The sequence below is a fragment of the Corvus cornix genome, chromosome Z, assembly GCF_000738735.6.
Source record: "Corvus cornix cornix isolate S_Up_H32 chromosome Z, ASM73873v5, whole genome shotgun sequence".
Taxonomy (NCBI): Eukaryota; Metazoa; Chordata; class Aves; order Passeriformes; family Corvidae; genus Corvus; species Corvus cornix.
Window position 1 is genome coordinate 13,873,370 of NC_046357.1, and position 18,581 is coordinate 13,891,950.

At 37.3% G+C, this 18,581-nt stretch overlaps 1 protein-coding gene across 3 annotated transcripts in view; it reads left to right on the forward strand.

The window, feature by feature from the left end:
• The window catches only part of ZFR (zinc finger RNA binding protein), a 46,831-nt gene extending 32,497 nt beyond the window's left edge, over positions 1–14,334 (forward strand). For 2 of the 3 annotated variants that reach the window (XM_039567508.1, XM_039567509.1), the window contains exons 15-20: positions 945–1,086; positions 6,003–6,100; positions 6,921–7,016; positions 10,938–11,049; positions 11,153–11,250; positions 11,958–14,334. In XM_039567508.1, coding sequence (XP_039423442.1) covers positions 945–1,086; positions 6,003–6,100; positions 6,921–7,016; positions 10,938–11,049; positions 11,153–11,250; positions 11,958–12,137 — 726 coding nt within the window. In that variant the 3' untranslated portion in view covers positions 12,138–14,334. Of the gene's footprint in view, positions 1–944; positions 1,087–6,002; positions 6,101–6,920; positions 7,017–10,937; positions 11,050–11,152; positions 11,251–11,957 lie in introns of those variants that run through there. The other variant, XM_039567510.1, reaches the window with a different exon arrangement.
• The last annotated feature ends 4,247 nt before the right edge of the window (positions 14,335–18,581 follow it).

The following is an 18,581-nucleotide window of genomic DNA, read 5'->3' on the forward strand; positions in this document are numbered from 1 at the left end:
TTTTATAATTTGGACCTTTAGAAAAGCAAACATGCAATCTTAGAGCATTCAGTGAAATTAATACAAACCCTTTACAGAATTTCCACAAGAAAGTATAAAACCTCTGGTCTCTGATGAACAAAGCCTGTCACTATAGAGTGCTTGTCGCAGCATTAGTATGTTGGTGCAGTCTAGTAAAATGCTTGACAGAATCACTGGCATGGTAGAAGCTTTAGCAGGATCAGATTAATTAGAAAATAATCTCAAATTTGCTCATTTGAAGTAACAGAACAAAAGTAAATTTTAAAAATGGGCATCTTGGTATGTCTTTATGGAAATGTTCGCTTGTCCATGTGTGTGGAAGAAGGTCACGGAGGTGCCTACAGCTTCCTTTTGGGGCTATTTAGAATTATTAAATAAAGTTGCAGAAAGCAATTCAAAATAACCACTTTGTTAGTTACTCTTACTTTTTTTCTTTTCTGGTACTTATCTTGCCCTTTGTTTAACATTTTGTGATACCCAAGCATAGGATGTACCTAGCAATACCCATCTGTAACTGCGAGCTTGAAAAATAACCCCTGCATCTTTGCTTTTTAAAGGCTTCTATGTTCCAGTGAGAAACACCCTGCTAATTAATTGGCACTGAGGCTTTTCTTTATCTCAAACCCCATCAAGATTCTCGTTATGTAATTGTAATTATGTTATGTAATTGTATATTAATTTCCTTTCTGGGCATCTGACTTCTTGGTTATGTATTTTCATTAATAATTTGGAAACAACATGCAAGTCCACATATATTTATATCTTTACACTGTGTAGTGTGGTTTCTATGACTACACAGGTATCCGTTTCATATAATTGTGGTTCTATCTTTTTCTTAAAAAATGACTATGTTGGAATCCTTTTTCTTCCTCATACTTTTATTGGCCACATGCTAATAGAAATTTCTGTTTCTCAATATTTAGGTAATCAGTCCAGAGAAATACGATATCAAGTGTGCAGTCCCAGAAGCAGCAATAATTTTAAATTCGTGTGTGGAACCCAAAATGCAAGTTACAATCACACTGACATCTCCAGTCATTCGGGAAGAGAACATGAGGGATGGAGGTTGGGAAGTTGTTAAAGACGTTACTTCTTTCTCATCTGTTTTTTTATGTTTATCTATTCTGCTTAAGATGGCACTAAGGTCCTGGAAGGCAACATGCTGGCACATGTATTTGATCGAAACCTTGTTTTTCAACAACCCGTCTCAGTAGAGAACAGTTGGTTAAAAGAAATGTGTATATGATGCTTTTATTTAATTTTTTAAATTTCTAACTTTATATCCAACCTCAGCTTTCTGGAAAAGGTACAAGCTTGACTTTTTTCCCCCTCTTTTAAAATTATGTGGAAAACAAAGTATTTTATAGCAAGTGGCTATAAACTGGCTTTCTAGAGCAGACTTGCCTTAAGAGAAAGATTATATGGATTTAGAAAATCAAATCCCATGTTTTTGGGTTTGAACTGGGTCAGTATTACCATCACTTGGACATTCTGAATAGCGCCACTTAAAATGCACTTTTACAGTACTTTTGACAGTAACAGTGCTTCTAACTTTAAAAGATGATGCGATTTTTTCCAGCTCTCTGAGGTTGTTTTTTGGTCTGGAGTGCTTTTTGAGTATATTTAGGCTCCTGGTATTACAATCAGTCTTCTATCCAACTGGCAAACCCAACTAGTACAATAAGAAATGGCTTTGTTGTTGAGCTGAAGCAGAAGGTGGAGCTTGGGAATCAATTTACGTTTCCGAAGTCCGCAGTTTTTCTGGTGCCAGCAGTGTTGCTTTAGGGTCTGTTCTGTAACACTTTCAAAGCTCCAAAAGCTTTTAAGCCAACAAGCATGATTAATGTCTGCAGTACATTGGTTCTTTTTATTTACGGGTCAGATAAAATTAACTTTGTTTCCTTTTAATCCTGTATTTTCATAGTTGAAAGAGATCATAGCAAACAGGGTTCTGGTGTTTGACAGTGAACCTACAAATAGGAAATCTGAGGCTGTTTTAACACTTCTCATATGCAGGTTGAAAGAAATTGTATGTGTGTATGTATACATGTGCTTGTGTATATACGTATTTATATAAGCCATGGAGGTTTTTTTTATATTTCATCTCATCATTACATGTCCTCTAAAATACTTGAGGTTTTTATATTGCATTAGTAAGTGTCCTGTAGCTGTGACTAGTGCATTTATAAGCGAGCTATGTTAACAAAGTCATCCTACATAATCAGAAAGAAAAATTTCAAGATGCATTCTGTGGTTTGGATGACTTCCAAAGAGTCTTAGAGTGTTTTGTACATGATTTTTAAGCTGTGCATAATATTCCTAGCTATAAAGGGTTTGTATGTGTACTGTCACACCCAACCAGTTTTACTTGGTTTTTGACAATCTGAGTGTAACATGACTTTGGGCTGAATCCAACTTTCCATATTATTTAACTTTATAAAGAATGCATTTTATTATTAAATTAGACTAACCATTCAACTAAATTAACCCTTAATACCATGTTTATTTCTTGATCTACTGTGCAAAAGTGCAGTATTGATTCCTGCTACAATACTCCATTTCAACTAAGTGGTTTCTGGCCCAACATTCTATGATGTGGACTAAAAATAAAACAAATTTCAAATTGCTATCATCAGTCCCCTAAGTTATGCCACCAAAAGGAAACAAATCTGTATTTTTGTCTGACCCACACTTGAGTTAAATTATCTTTGTGAGTTTATTCACTGCCGAATGCAGTACTGCCTCTAGGCAAACAAAGTCAATTTAGACTTCTCTTCAAGACACTGAGCAGTATAAAATGGATGTGTAGAAAAGTTTACTTTTGAAACTGGAGCAAATAGAAGACTGAATTGCCAATTATTGCAGGAAAGAAGTTCCTTATTCCGAAGACTGCTGCTTATTTGCTGCAGAGTAACAGTATGTGTTTGTGTTTTCCTTCCTGCAGCTTCTCATGCTCTGTGTCTTACACTGGTTTAAAGTTTTCATTTTCCCTAGCCCACTTGGGGAGCTAGTTAAGGAAGGCTTTACCGGAAGAACCAGTCTGAGTAAAGATGCAACTTGAGTCTTGCATGTGGAGTAGAATCATGTTTGATGTATTATTACATGATAAAAGTCTGAAAAATTAAACAGTGAAACGAAATTGTTAACCGCATAGCTACTGTTCCTTACAGTGTTGTGCGTTTGACAGTTGACCGAATCTAATACATTCGAAGAGCTCTAACCCAGCTGTGGAGTCTTCCTTCATCAAACAAAGTGTACATACCTACAAACACATCTGTGTGTGCGCGTGTGTCTTTTTTATCCTTAGCTAACAGCCCCGGTCCAAAGCCTTCTAGCAGAGGGACTTGATTCCTGTCAGGGGTTGCTGCCAAGACATCGGAAGGATTTTTGACCAAGGTTTTCTAAAGCTCAGTGTCACACCTGCCATGCTTTACAAAGGAGGGGTTTGGATGCATAGTCCTAGCATCTGCTGTTACTTTGTGTTTGTTTCTTTTTTTTTTTTCTTTTCGTCTTTGTCTCTCTCCTAGAATGAAGCAGTGTTCACACTAGTCTTACAATAGTTGACTGGACAAAATGTATTTTACATAATAAAACTTACCTAAATTGACATACCTGTTAACTTTTAATGAAGAGGTAGTGTGGACACAGCACGTCTAACTGAAGATTAACCCCTTATGTTTAGGCTAGCAATAAGTTATACAGGGTAAGAATTCATGCCCGTATTCTGTAAATTAATTCAGTTTTGTCTCAGTTTAGTAGGGTGGTAGGTTAGGCATCTGATTTTAGTTAAATAGTCTTTAAGGGGTTAATCCTGAAATGTGAAACATATGCAAAAATCCACAGAATAAATATTACAGGAGTTCCTTGATATATTTTTTCAGTCAATGTTTTCTCAGTGTAGTACGTGCCTCAGCAACTTCTGACTTTGAGAGTCTTTTTAAGTTCCATGGGTATTCTTATGATAGCTATTAGTAACCCATTTTAGATCAACATTTCCAGCACTAAGTAAGATTCTTTTCTGTACATTTTAATTGCAATTCTTCTTAGTAAAATTATTTTACAAATTGAAGGTTTTCAGAGGTAGAAGTAAAGTTTCAAATTATTCAATGACTTATTGTGCTAAAGGTTTGCACAATGTCACCTATTTACATATTAGTTTAGAAGAAAGTAAATAATTGACTGATTAGGCTATTGACCCCACAGCACCTATTTTTATTTTTTAATTTCTCAACCTTACTTTGCCACTTTTTCCTGTGGTAGGTTTTCTCAGGATGTACTCCTTGTCTCATATATCTGGGTTGTACCCCTTTCATCACTTAGCTTTAGCTGGCACCCCTTTTGTATAGGTTTGGAGGGGATTCTTATTGTTGTTTCTTTTTGGGATTTTTAAAATTGGTTTTGTTTTAAAAGAAACATCACATTAAACATTTTCATTTGCTCTGTAATTGCCTTGTTAGTGAAGATTGTCATCTTTCCACTTCAATATATAGCCTGTAAGCTGGAATATCTGTGTGAGAAGTTACCTATGTTCTTCTCAACTTTGCTCTTATGAAGTCTTCGCATTTTTATCTCTGTGCAGAGCAATAGAATTATCCTATCAAAATGCTCAAATCTGAATACTAGTAGTAGTACTTCACATTAAATTTAGTTACTGTATTGCAAAGTTATGCCACCATGTTAATTCATGGCCTCTTAGCTCTGTATTGTAAAGAATCCTACTATACATTTGTGATTTCAGAGCACAATTTCTGCAACATTCCTAAAAGCTTCTCGTTGCAGGAATGTTTCACGAGTCTCATTATTTTTTATTTTATTTTATTCCCTGGCTTACCTAAATTTAGGTCTTGGAGGAGTAAACTGTACTGTTCCAAACAGCCAGCTCCTGTGAAATGTGTGCCATTGAGTGATGGCTTTTTGTTTCATCTTACCTGGTGTATCGCCAGTTATGCTACCACATATGTTGTGACTAGTCACGATAGCCATTTTCATAATGAGCAAAAAAAAAACTTCTAACGGTGATCACTGATCTGATTATATCCATACAGTTTTCAAGTAACCTGAGGATACCATTTCACATTGTTTAGTGGTTCCAGTTTCATTGATTAAACCACTTCTGTGGTCTCTTCATTTTTGGTAGCAAACCAGTCAGCTTGGTAATTAAGTTTTTTTTGAACATTTAAATATGCAAGGTCTGCTATGTTTTCTGCATCTTTCAGAAATTTTGCTTTGTTTTTTTGACTATTCCTTGCTTCTCTTTATCTTGTTGACTCTGTGTAAAGTAGTCCCTTTTTAGATCCTTTCTTGCATCCTAAGTGTTGCTGGAACATATATATTATGGGCTGAGGAATTTTATTTATATGGCTAAGAGAGAAGGTACTAGAAAACAAGGAACTCTGTAATATTGAAGAACATGTCACATTCCTTTAGTCAGGTTTTTACAGCAAAATAATTTCAAGTTTAAGGCATGATAAAAATAACATCATTACTAAACATTTAGTGCTTTTAAGATTTGTTATACTTAGCTTTTCTTTCAAGAATAGGTCCCAAATAACACGTGACAATTAAAATTTAAAAGAAACTAAGTTTGAATGTTTCTACTTGGTTAAAGTGGATTTTTGTGTTCCTTCCGTCTTGTGTTCTCTGTGCTGGTGCACTGTGTCCAACCATCCTTCCTTCGGTATTTAATTTTAGGGGATATGTGTTTTTCCAGTGTTAGCTGAAATAAAGAAGTACTACGCATTGCATAATCAGCAATGCAGTTGAAAATAACCTCAGAGCTGAAGTGCAGTATGCTCTTGATCTTCATACTGGGTCAATGCTCTAATCCTAATTGAGCGACTTTTGCTGAACATTTACATTTCTCGTTCAAGGGTTTAAACTTTAAATGGCATGTGTGACATTGAAGCTATTTAAGGAAGTGTCTTTCTCACCTGGTCAAACACCCATTCCTCACTGCATTTTGCCAATTCAATCCATTTTAGATGTAACCTCGGGTATGGTGAAAGACCCACCGGACGTCTTGGACAGGCAAAAATGCCTTGACGCTCTGGCTGCTCTACGCCACGCTAAGTGGTTCCAGGTTCGGAACATCATTTTACTTTCTTCTTGTAGCCTTATGAGAGATTAGTTCAGTTGCAATATAAATGTTTAACTGTGTGAAAACACTCAGCGTTGTTCATGCTAATAATATTTAATATTTCTCTGGTCCCTAAATTTAACTGTAGAAGGTTGAGTATGGAGGAGCTGCTTTATGCAGTTATTGCTCATTTGACGTCATTTTTTTTTCTGGTCATTGAGAAGGCGATGTTGAAAGCTTGACTCGCTTGGGGTGATCATATGTTGTATATTTGTTATATATTCCATAAGGCTGCAGAGTAACTTCGCTTTAAATAATGGAATATGTGTTTAAAGCTTTGTGTTTAGATTTAAGACTTTTTTTCCTATTTCTTTAAGTGCATTAAGTGTAGGGAATGAAAGGTGAGAAGCAACTGTTTGGTTTAGTGACTTTGCATTCTGGCAAAGGCACAATAAAGAAACCAAACAGATTCCCTTGACCTTTCAGTCTCTATACCTATTTCTTAGATCTTTACTTTATCCTTTTTATTTCTAATATAGAAAGATACTGTATTTATTGTTACAAATGAACATAGGTCAAAGTGTATAGGGGATCAAGAAATGTTATTCTTGTATAACCTGTGCACTTTGACTTCTATCACCTTAAATTACTAACCCTGTATAAAATACTGCTGTAAATGGCAGCTCACGGAATAAAGTTGTAGAACGATTTGTTTCAATCTTGTATCTGAGCTTCCATTGAACAGTGGTGTTTTAGTGTTTCAACATTTCCTGTTTGCTGTAGGTGCAGGGGTTAATTAATTTGATTTTGTATTGCTCTCAAGGCTAGAGCTAATGGTCTGCAGTCCTGTGTGATTATCATACGTATTCTTCGTGACCTCTGTCAGCGGGTTCCTACTTGGTCTGATTTTCCAAGCTGGGTAAGTAATGTGTTTTTTTAATGAGTCATCTTAATAAATATGTTACTACAAGGAAATTATAGGGAAGTGTTAATACAATTTTTAAATTCGGACTGTTTCAACAAGTAATGCAGGGTTTTGTTTGGGAATTTTTGAGGTTTTTTTGCTAACAAATTCTCCAGATTCCCTCTTAAAAATACAGTTTTCTGAGATTTTGTCATTTAAAGCTGGAAGGGTTTGGTTTTTTTTTTTTCCCCCAAAAGGAATTTTCTTATTTCTTTTTATTCTTTGTGAATAGATTCCTATTCTAGGTTTTAGCATTTTTTTTCCTTTATACAAAAAAACCTACTTTTTTCTAACTACCTACTTCGAATTGCTTGGAGTTTGCTGAGGCTTATTTAAAATAATGTTGGCTGTGCCCAGATAGTTCTGTGATAACAGAAAGAACTTGAAAGAAAAAACCACAGTAATTCTTATGATGTTAATATATCCCTTTCTCAAGGATATATTGTATATATACAGCCTGTGGTTGTGTCATCATCATATTTTAGTCAGTGTCACTTAAATCTCTGGATTTTATCAGGTCACCTCTCTTAATTCTTGCAGTTAAGTCTTGGAGCATTGCTTTTGCATTGACTATCTTACATTATCTCTCCAGGAGTGCAACATGTGCTCCAAATACTAAGAGATGTAGGATCTGTAGATTGCACAAAGTTAGTCTGGAACAAATACCTGAAGTATGTTTTGTGTGGAAGTAAATTAGCTCTGACTGTTGTATTTTGCAGGCCAAATCCAGTTTGCACTGTGCTGCTTCCTTCTCAGTTTTGGCAGGAAGAGTGCTAATATTGTCAAAAAAGTTTGAGCAGTTGACTTCATTTCAATGAGAAGTTTTACAACTCTACTAAGTTTGCAGACAGTTTTATTAAATTACTTCTAATAATATTTATTGCTTCTGGAAAGGAAGAGTGGAGCAGTAATGTCTGCTTTTTTAAATATTTAAAGGGAAAAAAACTAGTGCCAGTTTCAGTATTGCATTTCATGAAAAGTACACTAAAAAAATACGGCTTAAAAGATGCTAAAAAGTAAGTACCCTCTTAATATCACTATGATACTGAGTTGCCAGAGAATGAACCCTGGCATACTTTCAGAAAAGTATCCTTACAACTATTGCAACACAGAGCAGACACATGGGGGAAGAATAAGAAATGTGGTTTCTTAATTCCCACATTATCTGTTCCAAGGCACATCCAGAAGGGAAGAGAGGTATGAAGCAGTGTGTCAGACCTTGCTGTATCTCAGCCCTCTCCAAAAGGGCTGATTCCTGATTTGCTCCTGGTACCTGATGCATTCTCAGTGACATGGATCAGCAATGAACTGTAGTCAGCTGTTCTTTTGGCCTGTAGGAAAAGTCTTACTGATAAAAACAATGACAAAATGAAAGTGATGATTTCTGCCAGTTCAGATGGAATTTCATAGATTGGAGTAATACAGTTTTCTGGATACAGACCTTCTCCTACCATCTATACTAGAAACCTTTTACAAACCAGATGACAGAGCTTTTTTAAAAAAAAAAACATAAGTAGTTGTAAAAATCGAAGATACTAGGAAGTCTGAATGTTCACAGTAGTAGCACTTCATGTGCCTGAAAGTAAAAACTGAATTAGAAGAACTTTGTCAGGTTCCTACGCATTGTTCAAATTTGAAATCCAGCCTTTTGTGCACATGAACACCAGCACATCATAATACACATTTTCCTAGGATTGAGTTAGAGACATCAGTGTATTGTATGAGGATCCAAAAGAACTAGATTCTAAAAAATTTAAATCCAAGATCTGCTTTTTTTTCTTTACTGATGCACTTTGCTTTCTACTTGAAAACGACTAAATTTCTGTTGCCAAATCCTGAGTGATACAGTAGGGCATGGAAATAATGTGCTCAGTAATTGAAATCTGTCAGTTAAATGGAGCTAAAATAGAAAGGAATGGGCACCCTTAGCGAAGGATTGTGATCAGTGCTGCCTGTAGTTACTTGCATACATCAGAATAAATATTTACACCTGGAAAGGAAAAACAAAAGGTAGCATTTGAACAACGTAAATGTGGTGAGGAGGACAAGGCCCAAACAACAAGTGCCTCCAAAAAATTTATCAAAAACCAAGAGAGACACATTGCTTGAGAACTAAAATTGCCAAAGAGGTAGTAGTGAAACATCCACAGGCTGGGAAAGAAAACTAAGGGAAGCTAGTCTTTACTTTCACAAATATTTCTATAGGTTCTTCTGGAAAAAAATAAAATAATAAAAGTAAACAATAGAAATATTCACAGAAAAAGTCACCAGTATTTAAAATAGAGCAATTTTTTAAACCATTTTAACTAACATCAAGTAATGCATACATTTCAGTAAACATGTTTATCCTAGAGGTTTTTTTACACTTGTTTAACATCTGAGTTAGTGTTGGTCAATAACCAGGAGAAAAATTGCTGTGAGCTTCAGTTTTGCTAAACTGAAAGACTAGTGAGGATATTTTTAAGAACATTAAATTTTTGATGTTCTAAGTTTCTGTACTCTTGCAGAAAAAAAAAAAAATTCTGAAGCATCCTGTTTCATTAGGTATACTGTGTACTGAATTCTTTGGCTGACAGAATCAAGGGTCCCACAATGTTTCATACTCCAAAAAAATGGCTCAACAAGTTGTCTACCTACATATGTAGGCTACTACTGTATAAATTTCTACAAAATTATTGTACAGCTTGTGATGGGAAGAAGCCCATCATAGAATCACTGAATTGTTCAGGTTGGAAAAGACCTTGAAGATCATCAAGTCCAGTTGTTAACCCAGCACCACTAAACCGTGTCCTTAATTGCCATATTCACATGTTTTGTGAACACTTCCAGGAATAGTAGCTCCATCAGCTCCCTGGGCAGCCTGTTCCAATGCTTTACAACCCTTTCAGTCAAAATCTCTTTTCCTAATATCCAATCTAAACCTTGCCTGGTGCAACTTGAGGCCGTTTTCTCTTGTCCTATTACCAGTTACACGGGAGAAGACACCAACCCCCACCTCGCTATGCCCTCCTTTCAGGTAACGGTTATACAGAACAATAAGGTCACCCCTGAGCCTCCTTTTCTCCAGGATAAACACCACTAGCTCCTTCAGGAGTTCCTAACAGAACTTGTGTTCCAGATCCTTCCCCAGCTCTGTTCCCCTTCTCTGGACATGCTCCAGCACCTCAGTGTCTTTCTTGTAGTGAGGGGCTCAAAATTGAACCCAGGATTTGGGGTGTGGCCTCACCAGTGCCCAGCACAGGGGGACAGTCCTGGTCCTGCATGCCACACTGTTGCTGACACAGGCCAGGATGCCTTTGGTCTTCTTGGCCACCTGGGCACGCTCCATCTAATGTTGAGCCACTGCTGACCAGCACCCCCAGGTCCTTTCCCCCTGGGCAGCTTTCCAGCCACTCTGTCCCAGCCTGGAGCTGCAGGAGGTTGTGACCAAGGGCAGGACCTGGAACTTGGCCTGGTTGAACCTCACACAATTTGGCCTCAACCCATGGATCCAGCCTGTGCAGATCCCTCTGCAGAGCCTTCCTGCCCTCCAGCAGATCAACACTCCCACCCAGCTTCCATTTGCAAACTGACTGAGGGTGTTCTTGATTCCCTCATCCAGATCATCAGTAAAGATACTAAACAGGACTGGGCCCAACACTGAGCCCAGTGACCAGCTGCATGTATCAGTATTCAGTGTTAATCTTGCACCACTTTTCTTTTTATTCGTCTTTATAAAATAACTGGAGGTTCTTTCCATTTTAGCTGAAAGTATTCTATGATGTGTAATGTTCTACAAAATTCTGGATTCAAAATTCTCTACTGAGGAACAATAGCAGCTTTTTTCTGTCTTAATCCATCTTCTAATTTGGCTGAATCCTCCTGTTGTTGGTCTAGGCTATGGAGTTGCTTGTGGAAAAAGCAATTAGCAGCGCAACTGGGCCACAGAGTCCTGGAGATGCACTGAGAAGAGTTTTTGAGTGTATATCTTCAGGAATCATCCTTAAAGGCAAGTTGCATTTGACTCCTGTATGTATACTTACGCTTAGCTAATCTGTAATCTTGCATGAAATAAGGTAAAAGTGTGCTGCTAATTAGCCTGATTATTGTAGGTGGTCCTGGCCTTCTGGACCCCTGTGAAAAAGATCCTTTTGATACGCTTGCTGTAATGACAGATCAGCAACGAGAGGATATTACTTCAAGTGCACAGGTAAGGGAATGTAGGTGTGAAGTAATTAAATTTGGTGGATGGTTTGTTCTTTTTTTTTTTTTTAATGGAGCTTTATATTGGACGTGAATTTTCTTTTCTTAGAATGTAGTCAGATCTTACCAGTCTTAATCTAGGCATTGAACGTGTCATAGGAGAGGATGTATAGTAGTGTACATTTTTGCAGTAAAATAAATGTATTATCCTGAAAAATTTGTAGCATTCTCATCTATATCTATATATCTAGATCTAGCTATATGTAAACAGGCTCACTCTACAGCAGTATGTTAGTAGATTGGAAATTACTTTGACATCTAATATTTTATAAATACATCTCTGCGAGTTTCACATGACAATATTGACCATTCATGCTTGCAGTTTAAGAGGTTACTGCCTCTGCCTCTTCATTTGATCCTTTTGCTAATGATTCCTAATGCCTAATGTGATGTGTGACAAGCCTTTGCTGCTTCAGTGCAAGCCCAGGAGCTCAAACACACGTACATTATTTTTAAGCTAAGATGCTGCACTTACAAAAGCAGCAAACGTGACAGACACGTTTCATTGTGTTGACTTTGTTGGGGGAAAGAAAGACGGGATAGTTAGAGCTAAGGGTAATATCATACATCACTGATGCGCTTCCTTAATTGAGGAATTCCTCAAAATGGACATTGGTATGTAATACAAGTAACTTTTTTTTACTGTTTTTCTAGTTTGCGCTGAGACTCCTTGCATTCCGTCAGATACACAAAGTTCTAGGAATGGATCCATTACCACAGATGAATCAACGCTTCAACATCCATAATAATCGTAAAAGGAGAAGGGACAGTGATGGGGTTGATGGGTTTGAAGCAGAGGGAAAGAAGGACAAAAAAGATTATGATAACTTTTAAAAATGTTTGTTATCATTGCTAAGATTGATGGTAATGAAAAGTCCATTTGTTGCCTTGCTTTTACTTCATTCATAATGATGTCTGTTTAAAACATCCAAAACCAGCTTGTGAATTAGATTTGGAAGAGAAAAACCTAGCTCTTCTGTGAGATTCCGAATATTTTAATTGGATGTATTGTACCAGACAAATTATGGATGGAAAGACTGCAAATGGAAACTGTTGTCATAGGAAAAAATAGTTTTCCCTCACTGCATTTTCTTTAAACGTGTTGCTGACTTCAGTATATTTTCTTCTTTTTTTTGTCTTTTTTATTAACAAGTGCATTGTCTTCCTATCTTGACTGTATTTAATGCAGCATTTGTGCTTCTGTTGCTATGTGTATTTTGACTTTTTATTTAGAAGTATTTTTGTTTGCCTTTGACACTAGTTGTATGAGTTACTTTGTGTTAGGTAGTAAAACTGTTCCCCTCCCAATTAATATTTTACAGAAATTTTTTTTTCTTTTTTTGTAAAGTGAGACTGCAGGATCATGTTTTTTTCTAAATGTGAAGGGGTTACAACACATAATTGTCCTGCCATTTGAGTGCTCAGAATTAAATGTTTTTGCCAATCTTGTGGCATTTGTCTCCTTAGTGTGATATAACGGTGTAATTAAGACAAATTTGTGTTAATCTAATCGAGTTTGCTGTTAGTTGTGCATTAGCAGTATAAAAGCTAATATATACAGTACGGTCTTGCAACAGTTTTAAAGCCGCTGCATAATTGATCAAAGATTTGCATGATGGTTTTTTGGTTTTTTTTATAGAAGGGCTTTTAAAACTATTATCTTAGGTTAAATGCGTAGGTCTTTGTATGATTGACTTTGTGACATAGCAAGGCCAAAAAATAACTTTCTGAATTTCTTTTCTCAACAAGCAAAGGTGGGCATTTTCCGTTTAGACAAAGTTAGTCATTCTTTTCAGTCAACTTTGTCAACATGGTATTAATGCCTCTCAGCCCTTAAAATAAATGTTTGTCATATCAGTGCCTGTGAGGTTATTCCTTATATCTGTTCCTGTATAAACTTTCTGTGATTTTTTCAATAATTCAAATTTTAAAAGTGAAGTATTATTGAAAAAGTGAAGGTTATCAAAGAAAAAAACGCAGAAAATTATTTGCTGTGGCCATAGTGTATGCTTATGTCTCTTTCAAAAATCTAAATATAGCAGTGGTGTAAGTAAAGTTACATCATACTGTTGATGTATGCTCTGGTACACAGGTGTGATTTGTTGTCACAGCACTACAGTGGAATACACAAATAAAAGTTAAAATTTATTAAATGACTAAAGTTCATTACACACTGGAAACTGAAGTTTCACTTACTCTGTTAAATGTGTATTATGCTTTGTTGCAAACCCATAAAACAGAGATTAACATAGACTAACATTCCGGTAGCTACTTTATATCGATGGCTGTAGGAGAGTATCACATGTGACAAAAATAATTTGTTATTTCTGATACCATTTATTAAGAAAAACCCAACTTCTGTTCCATTTCAAGGTCGAATTTCTCTTTGACCTTTTTAATAAGCAACTATTGGAGCAGGGGGGATGTTTCTGTTCCCAGCATCTACTGCTAACCAGCATGGGCCTATGGAATAAAAAATACAATATTTTAGAAAAACAGAGAGAATCTAAAGACTTAAAAGAAAAACATTTAATAATAGTGTTCTGTAAGCATCAGAGTGCAATTTTCAATGGAGTGATTATTAGGGGTTAGCATATAAAAGTAAAGCTTTCTCACTGTATGAAAGCTTTCTAAATAATTAGAAATATGAAAAGCAGAAATGCTTTGAAGTTACTTAAAAAAATTACACTCATTTCATTGTCCAGCCTTCGTGCATAACTCCAAGCATATGCTTGTTCTAGGGGATATCTTGTTGCCATCGTGTCTAGTTAGCCATTACTATTTATTTTGAAAGCTACAGGTGCTATTCATGTAGCTAGTTTAACTCCATACCAAAGTTTCTTTCCTCATACGGCAAACTTGTCTATTCAGGAATGTGACCCTAAAATATAGGATTAAAAAGGTCAAAGATGTACTTTAGACTTTCTGTATTTTTGTTCTACTGGCTTTTAGCTCCTAACCAGTTTCTGGATCTTTTGAAATATTGTATACTTAAAGTGATTCCACATTAAATATGAAGCTGTGACCATGATTTTTGTGCTGTGTGGTGAAGGGTGAATTTGCAGTTTGTTTCTGGTGTTCCTGCCCATTTTAATGGATAACTTCTGACTCGACTCCTGTTAACAAATCTAAGAAGAATGTAAAAACAAGGTTTTCAAAAGTACAGAGCTAGCTTTGACTTTAAATACTACACTGTGCACTTAGGAAGGCAAAATAAGCATTTTAATAACCTGTTTTGGTAATGCTACCAGTTTACTAATAAGCACTGTTTGCATTTTTTATTCAGCAGTGCTGTGTGTTAAATCCCTCAATCACAAACACTGCAGTCCTCATACACAAAAGAGAAATGTACACAGGAAGGATATTCCCCTCCGTGCTCACCTTAGAAGAACAGTTTGTGAAAATGTGAGCTGTTCTGTTTTGAAGCTTTTTTGAACTTTGACTTGACTTCCTAGTTCATGAGTGTGTCCTGTCTGTGAGCAGTGTGATTTCGCATGGATTCTTGCATAAAGGCACTGCTAAAAATTAAAGTCTGTTAGACACAGTCCATCGACTTCTTGACCTTCTGTGAAATTCTAGATGAAGAGTTACATTTCTAGAGCTATTGAATATGATGGGTTCATTTGCAGCTTCTACTTTTAGACCTTTTAGTACTTAAAATTGTTCTGCCTAGAAAATTTTCAACAGTTGGAATCAACTTTGAATATTCCTGCAACAATTTGTATGCATATTTAAGATTCTTGTTGCTGGTTGAATATCTGCTGGTCATTAGTCTGTTAAGTAGTCACCCAGTGCCAAATTCATTTCTTTGTTAAGCAATTAAACTTGTTTGGACTACCCAAACAGATTTGACTAGCATAGTCTTAATAATGGGGGGAAGGAGACACAGTCAGCAATGTTTTTTTCCACTTATATTTTAGTTTTACAAAGTACAGTGATGGATTGATTCAACAAAAACATCTGTTTTCTTTCCATTTTTTGGGGTTTTTTTTAATGACAGCTGTAAGCCAAAGAGCCTTCTAGCCAGAAAGGCTAGCAAATTAAATTTCTTTTGAGAGATTCTTTTATAGATCTTCTCAGATTATCTTTTTCTCCTTCAGTGTTGTGTTTCTCAGACTTTCAAAAATGAAACAGCTGGTCTTTTAGGGCAAGAAAAAAATCCAAGGAGTGTTGTTTATAGACTTACTGCAGCAGTTTTGATTTATATCTAAATAACAATCAGGCTTCATTCTGTAAATATCTGTTAATCTGTATTCTTACATTTTGCTCCACTTTTTCATTTGCATCACAAAAGTCTGAGAGAAGCTTGCCGTTGTTTATTGAACTTTCTGATTGTTTGCAGTTTGCATTTTAAGAAACACTGCCCTAATAATATTCAACAAGTGTTCAGGTGCTACCAGGATAGAAGTCACTGTTTTTCAGGGACTGGCAGCTCTTGCTGGGGATGTTGACCCTGCACAGTGCACACTTTCCCACATGTCATGGTCTTTACATACCTGTGTTGGTAAGGGTTATCATTTAGAGACATCTTCAATATTTGTGTTTTCTTAAACTGTTCTGCAAAGCCATTGCCACCAGTATTTATTGGAGGGTAGTTTAAACCCTATCAGTTTGTAGAGGCTCAGCCACTAGCTTAAATACTTTTACATCCATTCTGCATCAGCCCTGTTAAGAGGTTGATACCCTAAATCAAAATAAACATAGAATGGCATCAAGAAACCTTTGTGGATTTTGTAAGTTTCCTGTACTTAAAAGTCTAAGACTGCAGAATTGAGTAGCTGACCAAGAGAAAATAAATGGCTTTTTCTACAGTAAAAAGGTTACTTTAACATTAAAAGTGAGACAAAAAGGCTCTTGTTTCTACACAGCAATCACAAACCTTGCTTCTTATATAACCTCTTTCCTTTTCTGCATGCTGCATCGTGGTTGTACTAATAGTATGCATCTTTGATCAGACCATGTAAGACAGCCTTATCACAGCCTTCACTTTGGCACACATTAAGTTTGCCAGTAATTTTCTGGTTAAACAAGTTAATGAACAAATGGGAGTGATGAAGGTGCCTGAATACATGAGTTTACTGTCATGTTTTACATGTTCCTGGGGTGTGTGCTCCTCCAAAAGGGGATGGGTCTCTCAGAGGTGCAGGCCCACAGCTGCCAGTCCCATGTGGCTATCTCAGCATGGCTTAGAATGTCAATACTTAGGTAACTACTTCATATTTTCATGCATAAGAGAAAAGCATGGTACATTTAAGAACTGGAGCCAGAGTGATCCAGGATGTTGCCAATATAGTCATGTGAAACAGCTGCTTCAGGAAGGTAGGATAATCATTGTGGTATCAGCAACAGAGTTGCTTGTCACAGGAAAAGTGTCTGTATTAATTAAATGCCATCCCAGTTTCTACCAATAACTTCAATAATTTATTTTAGTGTGTTTTGTAAGTGGAATAAAATACAATAGAACAGACTCTTCCAGTTGGAAGGGACCTACAGCCATTGTCCAGTCACCTGCCTGACCACTTCAGGGCTGGCCAAGTTCAAGCACATTGTTAAGGGCACTGTCCAAATGCCTTTGAGCACTGACAGACTGGGGCATCGACCGCTTCTCTAGGAAGTCTGTTCCAGTGCTTGACCACCCTCTCTGTATAGAAATGCCTCCTAACAGCCAGTTGAAAGCTCTGCTGGTGCAGCTCTGAACCATTCCCTCATGTCCTGTCCCTGGATAGCAGGGAGGAGAGCTCAGCAGCTCCCAGTGCCCTTCCCCTGCTCAGGAAGCTGCAGAGAGCAGTGGGGTCACCCCTCAGCCTCCCTTTCTCCAAACCAGCCCAGCCCAAAGTCCTCAGCTGCTCCTCACAGGAAGTTCCTTCCAGCCTTCCCACCAGCTTCGTTTCTTCCTCGGGGCACATTCAAGGACCTTGCCATCCTTCTCCACCTGCAGGGCCCAGCAGAGCCCACGTTGAGGCCACCCCAAGGCTGAGCCCAGCGGGACCATCCCCTCTCTGTGCCGGCTGTGCTGTTCTTGGTGCTCCGGGATGGGGTTTGCCCTTGGGGCTGCCCAGGCACTGCTGACCCACACTGAGTCCAGCACCAGTCAGCTCCACATCTCCCTCTGTAGCTGTCCAGCCATTCCTCTCTCACTTCATACGTGTGCCTGGCATTACCCCATTCCAGGTGCAGAATCCAGCATTTGAACTTGTTAAATTTTACTCAAAAGAAAAAAACAACAGCAACAACAAAAAAAACCCAAAACAAAAAAACACACAAGGAAAACTGTAACAGAAAGAACAGAATTAATTAAATGCATCCAACTCAAGAAATAAGATGGGGAAGGCCATTAGAGAGCTACAAATAAAAGGTAGATTTAAAAGGAAAATTGTTATATCAAATAGTCAACAACAATCAGCTCTGAAAATAGCGTAGGAAATCAAAGAGAAAGGCTCAGTTTCAGCAGAGAGAAGACCAGTGCATGATTGGCCACTCATGCAGCAACTGCAGTGCTCCACGAAAACATAGAATAAAAAAGTTCCAGGTGATTGAGGAGGTTGAGACCAAAATGGTTCAGGCCAGTTGATCTGAGGTGTTAAAAAATGTTACATGCTATGTACTCCAAGTGTGCTGTGGGAAAAGGTGAAGGAAAAGCTGAAGAGAAGGGACTGGAATACTGACCTTTCATGCATCTCTCCTGCTTCACAGACAGAACTACATCTGGAGCCCATGCCTTGCTCCCTTACACGTGAATGGAGAGTGTTAACGAGTGTGTGAGGACACCTCTCCAAACACTTGGAAACCTAAATGAATGTGCCGCAGCCAAAAAGGGAAGTGCGGGGTTTTATGCAGCAAATCCACAGGGCTGTGTTTGAAGTGTCCCTGTGTGCTTCCAGCAGCAGAGAGCGCTGTGTCCTCAGCAGCAGCTCCCATTGGAAAGGCAGAGTTCATTCTCACCTTCGTGTGACAAGCACGAAGGGAAAACTGTGATGTTTAAGCTATTACAGCGTTCCTCTCTATTGCCAAAGAATGCATTTAAAAATAATTTTAAAATAATTTTTTAACGATGCACTAAAATAGTCATGGTAGCAAAACCGCAAATAAAATCTGCTAGTGAATTAGAAGACAGCACTAGTTAGAAACACAGCCAGGACCATCTCGTGAATAAATTAGAAGTAAATACTTTAGGGGTGTAAAGAAATTATAAAAATCAGAGTAGGCATAGCAGAAGGAAGAAGAGAGATTCAATTTTGAGTCACTGAGGGCTGCAAAGAAGAAATTCTGCAAGGTAAG